Below are 17,051 nucleotides of genomic sequence, written 5' to 3'. Positions count from 1 at the left end.
GAATTATCAAAACACCATTCAAACTGCTTGCTACGGATGCGAAAAACGCAGAAAATCGAACCCGATCTGATTTTTTTTATGACGGACGAAAGTTTCGGAGGCAGTGTGCAAGCATGATTGACATAACGTGAGGTCATATTTATTTTTTAACGTGCGAAAATTTCGGACTCAAGGAAGAAGATAACCTCACATTAAGTGCTTCAGCACAACAAGTGGACAACCAGCTGGGACTCTCAGACACACCACAGGACAGAGATGCGATGGACCAGATACCGCACACCAACACACACACACACAGACAGACAGACACGCACGCACGCACGCACGGACACACACACTCACACAGCAGGTATCTGAAAACAAGGTCCATCTCATTAGAAATGAATAAGAGATAGCACTTCAAATGAAGAAGAAAAGAGAGAAGCAAACGGACTACTTTACATTTAATGTGACTTGACTAACATTATCTCTATATTTAGGAGGGCAAATTATCCTTATGAGAATGTGATTTTTTTTCCTTGCATATTCATGCATATTGACCGGCAGTGGGCGGCAGTGGCTCAGTGGTTCATGTAGGTTGTCTACAAACCGAAAGGTTGGTGGTTCAATCCTCGGTTCCACCTGACCAAGTGTCGAGGTGTCCATGAGCAAGACACCTAACCCCAGCTGCTCCCGGCGAGCTGGATGGTGCCTTGCATGGCTTAAAAAAAATTTCTTTATAAGAGTTATAAGCCATGAACCAAACCAAACAGTTATGAGGTGAATCACAACATTACAAACTTTGACTTGAAGCAAAAAAGTATTTGAAAAAATGAAAGAAAAAAATGCGAGACTGTACTTGATGACTTTAAAGCTGCAGTCCGGCGTTTTTCCTCTGTCGCCATCTCTGTTCGAAATCTCCAATTGCAGTCATTCGCGGAATTATCAACTTTACGTGAGTTGTAGTTCAACACCCTCGACACGGCACAGCGCGGATGAACACAGTGTTTGAGGAGAGTGTGCAGCTGTCAGTCACCGCGCCGATGTGTGGATACTGGCATTCAGAATCACAGATTAGCCTATTCTTTTTGGAAGTATGACCAACATAAGAATTTTCACCGGAAAATGTCATCTGAACTAGTAAGAAACATCCGCCTTTGTTCTGGTTCTGACATTGCAGTAAATCGCACTGATTAAATCTAACAATCGCTTAAAAGTTATCATATCACGCAAAACCGTGCAGATTATACTTTGTTCTCAAATTGTTAATGTTAACAACATCAGCATTGCGTGACTACATGTATTAATGTCCTTCCGATATTATCCTTGTTTTCGCATGGATCCGGTTGCTGTCTCTTTTTTTCTGTAGCCACTCCGAAGTCCGAACGAAGTCTTTTGCATTTTACAGCGGGTGAATCTGTTGTCACTGGTGATTGTCGTTTGATCCTTTCTGGATCCGCCATCAAATTGATAAGTTTAATTATATCAAGTGCTGTGAGAAAAGGCTATAAATCTCCACCTCCAACATCCTCACACGCAATATAGCCTACTAGCCGAGACTCCTTCTTCATGTGTACAGATGTGACGTAATGACTCAATATAGCCTACTAGCCGAGACTCCTTCTTCATGTGTACAGATGTGACGTAATGACTCAATATAGCCTACTAGCCGAGACTCCTTCTTCATGTGTACAGATGTGACGTATTGATGCAAAGACATGCTCAAATCTCCTGTGGAAATCCACCAGTACCACTTGAATTAAAAACATTATTACAAGCTTACCGCTTTGAATCGAGCTAAGGCAAGCAGAGAGTTTTGAACACTGGCTGGTTATGCATTTTCTCAAATATGTATTTTGGATCATTTTTAACCCAAAAAAAGCTACGGACTGCAGCTTTAATGAGGGAAAGAACTACAATCCCATGAAGCACAGATATAAAACTAAGGATTTAATATTTTAAATAAATATACAGAAACACTATAGTTTACATTTATTGCAAAATATGCATATACTGTATATCCAGATATTTCTTCATGGGAGTGGGTGGGCATTAAAGAGTTCTTTTGGAGCAATTTGCATGTTCCATTTCTCTGATTTTTAGAGATTTCTTTGCAGAATCATGGGCAATGATGTATGCAATGCAATAACCAAGAATTCCATGGTTAAATAGGATTATTTAAAAAATAACAAAAGCACATATAATCGATTAACAACCTCAAAGTTCATGATGGGACCAAATTAGCATAATTGTTCCACAAACTATTTTGTTTAACCTTATTTACTGTAGTCACAGATGATGTTTACCTGCAAACCATTCACCAACTAAGGTCCATATTCCGATTAGGCCTTAATTCTGAAAAATATTTGTACATGCTCCATAGAGAAAAAAGTTTTACACGTGGGATCCGGATATTTTGAGTAAATATTTGAAAAAAAACTAAGATATGCACATTTTTCCCCATTTTGATTTCATGCCATTTATTACTCTGCATTCTAGCAATTTTAATTAAAACATTAATCCTCATTCTTTTCCTTAATGACAGCATACATGGCTAAATGATGAATAGAAAAATATAGGCCAGTAACCTTTTTAATTATTAGACTGACAGTGCTTTCATCTGTGCTATTTTTTTTATTTTTTTTAATGCTTGTAAAATAAAATAAAATATCAGTAGTTAAGCACCATTTCATAGAAAAGAAACAAGAATAACTTTAAATTGAAATTCCATGGGTCAGCAGAGGTTAACACCCTCGCTACGCTTTCAATTGAAAAATGTATGTAACGCCAAGGAAAGAGAAGTCACATGTTCACACAAATGAAAGATCAGCATACATTTTCAAGCGTACTTCATGGGTGACTTAGTCTGATTTGATTCTACTGTGTTGTTGATTGGTTAAAGTTCACTGTTCATTTCACTGAATTGGACATAAGATTTGTTGATGGTTTTGTTATACTTTTGTTTATGTACAATATATTCTTTTGTTCATGAAATAAAAAATAAAAAATAAATAATAAATAAGTCTTAGGTCAATGCAATGGTTTTTTGCATGATATGAAATGACTAGGGAAGTTTGTATCCACTCTGTCAGGGTGTGTGAATTACAATGCTTCCAGTCCCACTCACCTAAAAACAGCTATCAAAGGTGCGTAAATGGAGTCTCCATCAAAAACATACATGTGATCCCAACTGCACTCTGTGGCAAAATGGTTGAACCTCAACCTCAGCACAGCATTTGGGCTAAAATAAAAACAGAAAATATATTAATTTGACACAGAGTAAAGACAATTGTATTTCAATCATGACAGCTCTAGGAATAGTTTTAGCATGTTATTGAATATAGCAATGTTAAAGGGGTCATATAATGGTACATGCACTTTTACAAGTTGACTGTACTGAAATGTGTGTTGCCAGTGCCTGTACACAACCATCATATAATGATAAAAATCCATCCAGTGTTTTTGTTTTAATCTCCTTATATGTTTTCCCCTGCCTCAAATCAAGCCGTTCGACCGTGTGACGTCACACGCTCGGAAGCCCCTCCCACGATTGTTGATTGACAGGAGCGTTTCAACACAGACCTGCCCTCGCTCGTGAGGGAGCTGTCAATCATAGTCCGCGCGGACCGGCGCGGTCATTGTTGATATGCTGGAGCACTGTCTATGAGCAGAATGGCGTCTAAGCGATTGTGGTGTTCTGTTCTTGGGTGTAATAACGAACACAGCAGTCATTTTAGGGTGTATTCACACCAGGAAAGTCCGATAGTTCACTTGCTTTGGTCCGGACCAAATCATTTTTTATTTTTTTTTGGTACGGTTCGCTTTCACACTGCTCTTTTTGCAAGTGAACCAAAATTTGTAAACAAAACCACACGTGTGCTAAGGTCGTCCATTCATTGGACAAGGATTCTCAAGTAGGGAAATCAGGAAGTGCAAAAAAGGCTCAGCATGGAGATATTTCGTACTGCAATATTTGTTATTTTACTAATTTTGTGTTATTCTGTACAAACGCAATATGAAGAAACTGCGCAGAAGACGGATAAGGTATAAAGTTTTCATTCATAGAGAGGGGCCATGTTCACACATTCAAATAATGAGATTCTTATTGTATATACTGCTAACAAGTGCTGTCAATGTTAACGCTTGCGATTTAAGTTTGTCCAGTTTAGCGCAGCGTCATCCTTGTATTGTAACTATCGCTACATTATATGAACCGCAAAAGCTTTTTTTGCATCTATGCGCGATTAGACTAAAGAGAACGCGCTGTATGTGAATGTCCTGATGCACACACTCATTCATTCATTTCATTCCAATGATGCACACACGACGCGCAGAAAGACGCACAACAGTATCGTGTGGCCAGACAGCGCGCCGGAATGGAATTCTCTTTCGCACTTAACCAACAATAACACAAACCATTTTGCCAAAATCTCCGACTACGGAAGCCTTTTAACTCAAAGGCGCAGTGCTTTCTTGCAATTGGGTCGGTTCATGTTCACACCGTAAAGGAACGGTACCAGAGTTCGTTTGGAACCGTACCGAGACCACCTCTTCAGCTGGGTCTCGGTTCGGTTGTTTGGTCCGCACCCGAGTTCGATTGCTGTATTCACACCTGCCCAAAAGGTCCGCACCAAGGGGGGAAACGAACTAGAGTTCGATTCAATCGAACCAAACGAGGCAGGTGTGAATACACCCTTAATGTTCCTAAATCCGAACCGCTGAAGACGCAGTGGCTGAGTTTGTTTTTGAAGGGAATATTCCCCACGAGCAACGTCAATGCTCTCATGTTTGCTCGAATCATTTCACACACCAGACTGCTTTATAAACGAGGATCAGTATAAAGCTGGATTTGCTAAGAAGCTGCTCATGAAAAAAGGATCGGTACCAGATATTCGTGTTCCTGCTGAATCTCCAGAAGAACGGAAGTGAGTGTAACGTTTTATTAAACTTTATATTAATATATTAATCTTTGCAAATAGCTAGCTGCACGCTTCACAATGAATGCGTCTAAGGTTTACACTCAGGGTACATTACGGCATGTTTTCTATGTATGACGTTCTCAATTGAATTCATAATCCCACGTTTATACTGAACAACGCGTTATGGTTATTGTGTTACAAATGGTGTATGCGCAGAACAGAGAGGCGGGGTGAGCAAAGCTCATTATCATTTAAAGTCATATGCATTGAAACGGCGTGCTGAAAACAGAGCTGTTTTTGACCAGGTAAAATAAGTGTTTTCTTACAATACTAATGAGAATTTTTAATTAAAGTATATTACAAACTTTTAATTTAGACCCTAAAGAATCATATTAGCTTGTACAAAAATGGCATTATATGACCCCTTTAATGTATTTAGTCTTTGCGGATTAGATCTGCTATACTGTGGCTGCTGCTGCAGAGCAAGTATGAACTTGCTGCTAATAGACACACAGACATGCTACTGTGAGCATGTAAGATATGCTACTGCATAAATAGGCATACATAAATTCCGTAACAGATCTAGGCAGGTGGAGCTGGGGGAGGTGGACTGTTTCAGAGGAACTCCAATAGCGCACTGCAGGACTAGCTTACAGCAAACAATGAACCAGAATATTTAAATGTTGAGCAAGCAATCTCATTGGCTGCAGGATCAGCAGAGGCCAATCAGCTTGTGCCACGTAGTAATGATGTGATTGCCTGCAGATCGCATGTAAAATAACCTATCAGCCTGTGCCCTCTAGAGTTTCATGACTGAACTAGATATTTAAACCCAATGTCCACTAATGGGACATGAGTAACAATTTAGCTCCAAACATTTTTTTTTAATTAATTCAAATTTTCATTTATATGTTGCTTTGAACAAAAGCATCTGGTAAACATTAAATATAGATGTATATGTAAGAATAAATGCGACAAAAAAACAAAAAGAGAGATTAGCTTGACATAGTGGTACTCACTATCCTTCAATGAGCCAAGTGCATTTAGTCTTGTACTTGTAGTTAACTGGTCCATCAGTGAGTGATCCTGATGACTCTGTCAACCTGACAAAGAAAAATACAAAGGTAAATAAATATCTCAAAATGGCCTTGATGAAAGCAAAGCAAGAGAAAATAAAGTACAGTAAATTTGTAAATTTAGACAATTGTTAATTTGTTACTGTCTTTGCAACAAATTAATATTGTAGGGAATAATTAATATCATCTTTCTGTATGCGCTCTTAAATAACAGATTAAATAGGTACAGCAGCATAAGACAGCAATTTCAGGATTTAAAGGGTTAGTTCACCCAAAAATGAAAATTCTGTCAGTAATTACTCACCCTCATGTTGTTCCAACCCCGTAAGACATTCGTTCATCTTCAGAACACAAATTAAGATATTTTTGATGAAATCTGAGAGCTGGATCACTCCTCCATAGGCTTCTTAAGGGATCGAAACTGGCCGGCCCAAAAGTTATGAAAGACATCGTTAAAATAGTCCGAGTGACTACAGTGACTCAATCTTATGTTTATCAAGCGACGAGAATACTTCTTGTGCGCAAAAAACAAACAAAAAGAACGACTTTATTCAACTACTCTGTAAGGCCGTGATATTTTACGTAGTGAAACTATGCAAAGCTTCTAGGTTGCACGTCACACGTAGGCTCACTATTGGCCGACGCTGGTCATGTGTGTGATGTGTGACGTACAACCTAGAAGCTTTGCGTAGTTTCACTGCGTGAAATATCACGGCCTTACAGAGTAGTTGAATAAAGTCGTTCTTTTTGTTTGTTTTTTGCGCACAAAAATTATTCTCGTCGCTTGATAAACTTAAGATTGAGCCACTGTTACTGACGCATCAAAAATATCTTCATTTGTGTTCCGAAGATGAACGAAGGTCTTACGGGGTTGGTACAGCATGGGGGTGAGTAATTAATGACTTAATTATCATTTTTGGGTGAACTAACCCTTTAATTCAGAAGGTGGTGAAAACTGCAGGCAAAATCATCGGCACTACCCGCCCGGGGATCTCATCTGTGTACACCACCCGCTGTCTGCACAAGGCACACAACATCATAAGAGACCGGTTCCATCCAGCACACGGCTTGTTCCGCCTGCTGCCGTCGGGCAGGAGGTACAGGTCTCTTCCAGCTAGAACCACTAGAATGGCCAACTGCCTCTCCCCTCAGGCAGTTCGACTGCTGAATGAGCACCATTCCGGACTACCTACTTCTGTTACCTAATTTACACATCTAACGTTATTTAACATTACCCAACAAATGCAATAACTGTGAATTGGACTCTGCATTGTTGCAGCACACATAATTATACATTTTCATTGATTGGTAGTGATTCACCTTATATGCCCCTTCTTTGTTTATATGTGTCACTATGGCCCTATTTGTGGTGCTAGTATGGACTTTATCATCCAACAATTGCAATAATTGTAACTGGACTGTGCAGCTCTATAAGTGATTCCACTTGATATTCCTTTGTCTTGCACTGTAAAACCCAACAAGTTAAGCTAACTCATTTCATTTGAGGAAACCGATTACCTCAATTCATTTAAGTTTATAAAAAACAATAGTTATGAGTACTCTGAACTTATTTTATTCGAGTTTACTAAAACAATACAGTGTTTCCTCTAGGATTTTTTCCAGCCGTGGTGGCAGGCCCATTTCGCCAGGGGGAGGGGGCGTGGCCCATTTCGTGATATTCCCATTGGCCACGCCCCCTTATCCCAGGTGTTTAAACCTCCCCTAAGCATTATAACATGAAAGGCGTCAATAAGAGCGGCAAAGCGATTATGCGCATCCCGTGCGCAGAGTGATGCACTTGAAGCAACGCAAATCACAGCGCGCAGCGCTTCGCATTGAAAAGTTCAAAGCACAAAGCGAAGAGATTATATCTATCTATGTTTAATGTATTATATCTATGCAACAGTTTATTGAGCCTTTTCTTTTAACAGTTTTAAATTTCAGTTAACTTACAGTGTGGTAGCTGTCTGTTGCGGTGCCCCGTAAACAAACTGTTTTTATTGGTGATCTTTTGCACTTTATGAAAACCACTGTCGATTGTTGCCCTGATGTAATTTCGTTGTACTTGCAAATGACAATAAATAATAATAATAATAATGATTTAAGCACAAACATCTCTCCTTCCACAAAGAGCTACCATCACTTTCAGCTAATTATTAGCCTATATTAAGAAAATAAATGAACTTAAAAAATGATTAAAAAAAAACTATTTAAAAGGCAAACTTGAATTCAAGCATGTTTGATATTGAATGAAGTGTGTGATTAGGACTTGAAAATGAAACGCCATCCACGTGCACCAACAAACTGGTCATGTGACTTTGGCACAACCACCTGCTCCTGATTCATCCTCTTTCCCTTTCACCTCATTTTCATCCCTCCTTCTCCAACACAGAAACGAGGGCCATAATCCTAACGGATTTGTCCGAGAGTGGAGGAGGGCCAAGATCAGAATATTACTGCACAGTAAAGAGCAAGTCACAGCAACTGCACATCAGTCAAGAGATCAGCTTATCCATGAAAATCATGTTTATCACAAAAACAACACAAGAGGTGAAGATCACCAGCAGAAGCAGCAATCAGGGCCGTTTCAAGTTCTAGGGCTCAAAGTTGCCACAGTCATTGCATACATTGTAAGTGCTGCACTTTATTTAAACCATTTTGTTTTATCAGTATATTTTTATTTAACTTTTTTAGAATTTAAAATTTAAAAGTCCTGGAGTTTCATTTCACAGTATCTGTTTGAACTAGGGGTGTAGTTCTGTTCTCGGTAGAGAAAAAAAAAAAAAAAAAAAAAAATCTAACCGTACTGTGCCGTTTTCCACCCACGGTTCCGCACACATTTGCATCACGGTTCACCTCAAATCTGATGACGCATCTATATTATGGTTTGTTGAAAATAGCAATGCGTAAAACAGACAGTTTCGCTAATGTATGTTTCTGTCGATGGATGCACATGCTGGCTTAAAAATAATAATACATTACAACAGCGATAGTCAAAAAAATGTGAACAAAACGGTCACTCTTTGTAAACTTTGTTTAATGCGAGTGCCGTATGCTCAAATGACCAGTCATTTAAGCAGTCATCATCAACTGACTGTTGATAGCGCGTGAGCACAGGTGAGACCTGAACAGCACACGTTGCTATCTGTGTTTAAACTAAACTCATTTAAAGGAGAACTCCGGCACAAAATGAACCTTTGGTCTAATTACACATTGTTACCTAGTCAACCGTTCTCTGAGATTTGTTTTCATGATTATCGAATGTAAATAGTTTTTATCTCTAAAAACAGTTTAACCTATAACGCTAGTATAACGCTAGTATATAGGACATAGAGTAATGACAAATAAACATCGCTCGTTAATACCACTAACAAGGCTCAAAATAGCCCCACACTAACACGGTAGCATAATGAGGGTCCCTACCTTCAAACCGAAGCATTGAGAACTTTGTCAGTGTCCAGACAGTTTAATAAGAAGATATTTTACATACAGTCAACTTCGCGTATACAGGCAGAAGCCATCTTTGAAAAACAGTCTCTACCAGTCGATCTACGAACGCCGATCCAAGCCTGCTGTTCGCACTCACCTTATCACAACTTATAGCTCGTTCACATCTCACCAGTGCACTTGGATCGGCGTTCGTAGATCAACTGGTAGAGACTGTTTTTCAATGCTAGAAACAAACAAAGTGTTTAAGTTGTGGGGAGGGGAAAGGGGGCATTAATAGGATCTCACCTAGGGGGCTAAAATGGTCAGAAACAGCCATGGCAGCAATGAGTCATCATAATGTAATGAACAAATGGTTCAAATCACTGAATCCGAAATGCAGTGGACACAGTTTTTCTTCAGTGACGACCATGAAATTAAATACAAACGTTATAACTTCTGTTTTGAGCATTCTACAATAGTGAATCACCCTTAACCCTTGCAAACTGCCAGAGCAAACACTCAAACTTTATGTTTTCCAAAATTTTAGGAAATTGTTCAACTCTATGCACTGGCATTTGACAGTTTAAGAAAAGCTACACTCTCAACCTCACAAACACCAAATCTAGATATGCAGTGTCAAAATACACTGTCAAAATTTCGTTTTATGTTGCAGAATCTATTTAACCACAGCTTGATTACAGTTTATACTATAAATGCATTTTCATGTTTTTTAATATTACTCTGGTATAACAAAATGTGATAAAAATAATATATAGATATATATATATATATATATATATATATATATATATACTGTATATATATGTATATATATATTGTGTGTGTGTAAATTTTGCTGCAAAATGTCTGTGATCATTTCACTGATTATCCCCTTGTGCTTTTGTTTAGTCTGGGCCTTTAGTAAAGCAAGAGCTCATCCATGCGTATTTTTCCTTTTTTTTTTTTTTTTTTTACATAATTGTTTATAAAAATGTCATAACTCAAAATGTTATTTAGTCCTCTTAAACCCTGCCTCTTTCTTACAATCGACTGCAGGATTACATTCAGTCAGTTTTCCTCCATCTAATCAATAACCAAAAATACCAAATAGTATTTTTGTTTAAAATGTGCTTCAATAATCTTTGTTTCATTTACAACTTTTGAAAACACAATACAGAGGAAATTATCTGTCGCTATACTTTCGTTACTCGCAACTTTAAAAAAAAAAAATAGAGAGACACTAATAGCCAGGAGGAAGGACACAATAATTTATTTCCCCAAGCATTCTGCCTTAATCTCCTCTCCTCCACTCACTCATGTGTCATAAACTGTAACCTACTTTCACTGATGTCTGGGTCAGGATTGAGATTCTTCTAAAATATTTCTTATATTCCAAGGTGACTTAAAACAAACTAATTACAAAGACCCAAGGCACCCAGAGACTGATGTACACTGGTCAACAAATTACAAACATACAAACCTATTTTACCCCAAGCAAACATAATGAGAACACACAACATCCTTCTGAACTACAACCTTCTGAACTACAACCACATACACAGATGAATACCTCAAGAATAACTTACGACATTCACCTCAGCACCTGAACTCTGAAGAGAACAAAAACCGACCGCTCTGATTCAAAAACCATTATTGAAATATATCAAGGCCTACATGGGAGAAATATATAGCAACCCAAAGAGACGTCTAGCTGACTCCGGGAAAATGAAATGGAAGGTATGAAACTTCATATCTCAGAGTAAGTATGAGTCTTCCTGGACTCTCCTCACAATAGGTGAAATAGCTTTAATACCCATACCATTAATGTTTGTAAAGTGTCTTAAAATGCACAGGAATGAGCTAAGCCACAAACTCAAGCATATCAGAAAACAGTGTTTTATTCTCCATTCTTCTCCCAGTTAACCCACAAATATTTGCAAACCATTTAAAAACACAGTGTGCCCAAAATACAAACCACATCTGGCAAAAGGACACAATAATCAATTCAAGCTATTTCGCCGCAAAGCCATCAATTTAAAGAACTCAACTGCGATGTGTTTGTTTGAAACAGTTTGGAGTGAACACTGAAAGATTGGTTAAAATGCACTTTTGTAAGAATGTGAATAAACCCTCAAGCAACATAATAGATAAAGAAGGGGCACAATAACATTTTTCTTCATTAGTTGCAACAACCTCATCTGCAAATGATTTTTACTACACTACAGGGTGAATTCAGGGGCAGAAATTTCATAATCAAAAATTGTAGCTTTAATCACGACATGGAATTTGATATAAGCTACCAGAAAGCATTTGCAATTGTCTTGTCTAGGACAAGTTAGGACTACAAACAATCTTATTACCACAATCCTAGAATACTAATGAAATAGTGCAAGGTTACACCCAACAATGAGACCCACACAACTTACATCCACACAAACTACTTTTAACAAATGCGTATATTAGATTATGATTAAGACAAAAGGGCTAGTGAATGTCAGTCAGCAAGGCATGATCTCATCTTTTGGACAATGCAGAGTCCAAATCTGAGCTATAAAAGCACTACTGTTACACTATAACAGCACTGACATTCTAAATGGAGACTGCGTCACTCTTACAAGAGGTGACAGGACTATTCTTAGACTGCGTTTATTGTAGGATGGGAACTGTAGAATTAAATGGGCACTTGGAGACACAACATTTTCATTTTTGTGGTTAACAAGTCTGATATGCCCTGTACCACATCGTAAATGTTTTTATTAGAGACACTCTTGCCAGCTCTAGCAACAGTATATCCTTTGAAGTGTTATGTTAGGGAAGACAAAAGATGTACGAGCTAAAAATATCACTTGTTTCAGTTTCCATGGTGGGTGGGGGTTTCCAGAAGTTAAGGAGCGAGGCGTTTTCTCTAGGCTTGGGTTGTTGCAGTCTAATGTATACAATAACAGAGTATACAATAACAGAATAATTAATTTGCCTATTTTTATTGGTCACTACTTGCTGTACCATAAACAATGCAGGAGTCCTGAAGGTTGCAGACACGGAGATTACACAGCTTTTATTTTACCAAGATGTGTAGCTTAACACAGCTTACTCACAGATCAAGTTATTTCAAGTTCATTTTAATTTGATTGAGATGTGAGCAAGAGTACATTTTTTTTTACGCATTTTCCATCATTTACGAAACACTTTTCCACCATTGACGGAATTTTCGGGCTTTCCGTGTTTTCACTGTTATATGGTAGGGGCCGCTATTACACAACTTCTGAAAGAGTAAAGAATCTCTGGATCAAAACACAGGCAAAAAAGGAGCAGAGATGCACGATTTTCTCAGCTTTTTGTTCAAAATGTTTTTTTTTTTTATGAAACTTACCCACATTCCAAGTGGATAAAAAAAAAGGATGAGAATAGCTAGAATTAAAAAAAAAATAAAGTAGAGGCTCTGTTCTTCTTCTTCCTTTTGATATATTGCATGTGCAGATATTCCTACAACAAAATATTCTGGGGCCCATGCAATTTTTCTGAAAGCTATCAAAAATGCTGGTGGTGGCTGGCAACTTTTTTTTTCTTTTTCTTTTACGCTGGCGGTGAAAGAGATTTCTGACAAAAAAACAAAAACAGAGGGAAATCAGTTCTTGTTCATGTGAGTGATGATCAAAGACACGGTCTAAGATTAGTGCCAATGCATTGCAGACTCCCGATAAATGGTGATAGGTAGTTGACTCCAAAGTTTGATTCCTCAACTCCGAATAGCCCTAGACTTGTAGTTGACTGTTGCCATGTCTGAAATCACTCAGTTGTTCACTCATTCTCTAAACCCTATAGTGTATAGCAGTTGAGTGCACTATATCGGCTGGAGCTGCCACAGAAACAACAGACTTCAAAAAAACCTGGAATCAAACACCCCTACAGAGAGATATTTAGCTGGTTGTGTCACCCACATACTGGATTGCTGTTCTTTTCACACTACAAAACTGTCTGTTGTCAACAATGTCAGTTCCAGTCAAAACACATCACCCTTTCTGCTAGATTAAATATAGCCTGTGTTATTGTATATTGTTCATATCCACTGCATGCGCATTGATCCACTATGGAGACCTAACAATGAAAGAACTGGTCGTTTTTCATAAATAACCTTGACCTACTGGCACTGCCCTTCATTAAAAATGAAAAATCACTCATGCTTAGAGACAATGGGGTCAGCAAGGGTAGAGATTGATATTAGTAGGTTTCTGACATATAGTCATGGCTCGTCAGTTTCCCACCATCCATCCATTCATCTACAGAGCCTGGGATGAAAACCCCACTACCTTTTACATTAACCACAATAAGGTCAAGAGAAAGTTAATAGAACCCCACAATGGCCAAGCCTTAAATGGTCCTTCACTGCTCGTCTACAATCCCTCAGAGCTGGGCGTTAAAGATCAGAGTGTGAGGGTCTCATGACTGAACACACATTTAAATAAACCGTGAAATAGTTCATCATTCAGAAACCTAGAGAGTTGTTTTAGGGGGTCTTTTAAAGCAGCAGTGCATTTGACATCATCTTGCATGCTAAAAGGATTTATATCTGGGAAGAGTTACAGCGCAGAGTGAACAAATCAGATTATTTCCCCCAATTTAAAGCAGGTTTTTTTGATGGTCTGGTTTGACAGCTCAATAGCCTGGAATGTTTTTTTTTTTTTTTTAAATGGAACTGACATTTGAGTTCAGAGAAGAAACACAACCAACCTTCCTGAGGAAACTTATGAAATGACATTTACATTCTTTTCCTGATCTACCATTTGTGCTACTCATTCATCAAATTAAACTTATGAATCAACTAAGTAAGGTGTACATTTTATATTTAGCAATTAGCTTCCTCTATGATACAATTTTGCCAATTTAAAGGGCAAACTCAAAAGTTAAAATGCTGTCATCATTTACTCACCCTGTCATCATTTGTTCCAAACCTGTATAACTTTATTTTGTGCAACACAGAAGATATTGTGTAAAATGTTGGTAACCAAACAAGATGCCTCATGTTCCAATGTAAACCTGTTTGGTTACCAACATTTTACACAATATCTTCTGTGTTGCACAAAATAAAGTTATACAGATTTGGAACAAATGATGACTGGGTGAGTGACATTGATGACATTGAAGCTACTGCCATGTGATTGGTTGATTAGATAATTGCATTAATGAGAAATTGAACAGGTGTTCGTAATAATCCTTTAGGTTAGTGTGTGTGTGTATATATATATATATATATATATATATATATATACATATATATATATATATATACACAATTTCTCATTAATGCAATTATCTAATCAACCAATCACATGCAGTTGTTTCAATGCATTTAGGGGTGTGATCCTGGTCAAGACAATCTCCTGAACTCCAAACTGAATGTCAGAATGGGAAAGAAAGGTGATTTAAGCAATTTTGAGCGTGGCATGGTTGTTGGTGCCAGACGGGCTGGTCTGAGTATTTCACAATCTGCTCAGTTACTGGGATTTTCACTCACAACCATTTCTAGGGTTTACAAAGAATGGTGTGAAAAAGGAAAAACATCCAGTATGCGGCAGTCCTGTGGGCAAAAATGCCTTGTTGATACTAGAAGTCAGAGGAGAATGGGCCGACTGATTCAAGCTGATAGAAGAGCAACTTTGACTGAAATAACCACTCATTAAAACCGAGGTATGCAGCAAAGCATTTGTGAAGCCACAACACGCACAACCTTGAGGCGGATGGGCTACAACAGCAGAAGACCCCACCGGGTACCACTCATCTCCACTACAAATAGGAAAAAGAGGCTACAATTTGCAAGAGCTCACCAAAATTGGACAGTTGAAGACTGGAAAAATGTTGCCTGGTCTGATGAGTCTCGATTTCTGTTGAGACATTCAGATGGTAGAGTCAGAATTTGGCGTTAACAGAATGAGAACATGGATCCATCATGCCTTGTTACCACTGTGCAGGCTGGTGGTGGTGGTGTAATGGTGTGGGGGATGTTTTCTTGGCACACTTTAGGCCCCTTAGTGCCAATTGGGCATCGTTTAAATGCCACGGCCTACCTGAGCATTGTTTCTGACCATCTCCATCCCTTTATGGCCACCATGTACCCATCCTCTGATGGCTACTTCCAACAGGATAATGCACCATGTCACAAAGCTTGAATCATTTCAAATTGGTTTCTTGAACATGACAATGAGTTCACTGTACTAAAATGGCCCCCACAGTCACCACATCTCAACCCAATAGAGCATCTTTGGGATGTGGTGGAACGGGAGCTTCGTGCCCTGGATGTGCATCCCACAAATCTCCATCAACTGCAAGATGCTATCCTATCAATATGGGCCAACATTTCTAAAGAATGCTTTCAGCACCTTGTTGAATCAATGTCACGTAGAATTAAGGCAGTTCTGAAGGCAAAAGGCGGTCAAACACAGTATTAGTATGGTGTTCCTAATAATCCTTTAGGTGAGTGTATATATCTATATATATATATAATGTTCTATATACTATCTGCTAGTGTGAATGCAATCCAGATGTCTAACTTTGTCATGTGACCTACCAGTGTCAGTTGTGTCGCTTCACTGCCATTCACAAATCCTCTCCCATAGCCTCATGGGATATTAAATTGTCCATTGGATACACACTACAGAATACTGCCAGAGGTACTGTAATAGGTACTTTTTGTCTACTATTTAGTAGGGATATAGGCATATTCTGCTTCTGTTTACACAACAAGGGTTGTCCAAGAATGCGTTTGTGAGTCCTGAAAATGTACATGTGTTCGGTTATAGAATGTGGTGTCACTCCTGTAAATAACTGAACTGTGTGTGAACAAACTGTATTTAGGATTCAAAGAACTCACTTGTGGCTTAAGTGATGGCAGAATTTTCATTTTTGAATGAACTATGCCTTTAAGATGTTGAAACATGGTCAGAAAAGTCTTGTATTGATGCTATGAACAAAGCTATAAGATTAACACTTTAAGCACATACTGTATAAGGATAGAAGTCTACTGTCACAGAGTTTGAGTCACATGTTCTGAAGAAGCTGACGTAATTACTCCACAATGTTTCGCTGTAAGCCTGTACTGAAAACGTAAAAAAAATTCATATTAGACACTCTGAAACTAAAGAGCTTCTCTCCACCTGAACAGATGAAGGAATTAGCAGACAGATTACTGGAACAGTAATATATTATGTGCAGCTGTTTAAATCAGTAGTTCTCAATCAGGGCCCCGGGGACCACTAGCAACATTTATAATAAGTATTGTTATTTTATATTTAAATTTAGTTATACTATCATAATCTTAATTAAAATGCTATAAAAAACACTAAAATAAAGATATACAACGACAAACAAAACACTTAATGGTAAAGGTAATCTGACGATTTTACAACACATTTTGCTCTGAGTTCACTTCCCAGCGACTGGGGTTCCATTATTTGATCTTTTGCTGGGAAAAGCAGTTTCCAACAGCCAAAAAACACTGCTATAATAGTGAAACAACCACTCCCTGAGGCTTGGGAGCAGTGTGTGCATTGTAATGTTATCTGTATTAAGGACAGTTAAACACATACAAACAGAGTCCACAAAGGGTCTCAGTGGACATGCCAGCACTCACAAACACAGATTACTCAGAGCAGAG

At 38.3% G+C, this 17,051-nt stretch overlaps 1 protein-coding gene across 3 annotated transcripts in view; it reads right to left on the bottom strand.

Annotated features, from left to right (window-relative positions):
- atrnl1a (attractin-like 1a) overlaps window positions 1-17,051 on the bottom strand; it is a 261,486-nt gene that overhangs the window by 208,811 nt on the left and 35,624 nt on the right. For all 3 annotated transcript variants that reach the window (XM_056265511.1, XM_056265510.1, XM_056265509.1), the window contains 2 exons: window positions 5,918-6,001; window positions 3,107-3,220 (listed from right to left, as the gene is read on the bottom strand). In XM_056265511.1, coding sequence (XP_056121486.1) covers window positions 3,107-3,159 — 53 coding nt within the window. In that variant the 5' untranslated portion in view covers window positions 3,160-3,220; window positions 5,918-6,001. The remainder of the gene's footprint in view (window positions 1-3,106; window positions 3,221-5,917; window positions 6,002-17,051) is intronic.

Source organism: Rhinichthys klamathensis, unplaced genomic scaffold, assembly GCF_029890125.1.
Source record: "Rhinichthys klamathensis goyatoka isolate OS25496 unplaced genomic scaffold, OSU_Roscu_1.1 h1tg000235l_1, whole genome shotgun sequence".
In the NCBI taxonomy this organism is placed as follows: domain Eukaryota; kingdom Metazoa; phylum Chordata; class Actinopteri; order Cypriniformes; family Leuciscidae; genus Rhinichthys; species Rhinichthys klamathensis.
Note: the sequence above shows the minus strand (reverse complement) of the source record. Positions and strands in the feature narration are given on the sequence as shown.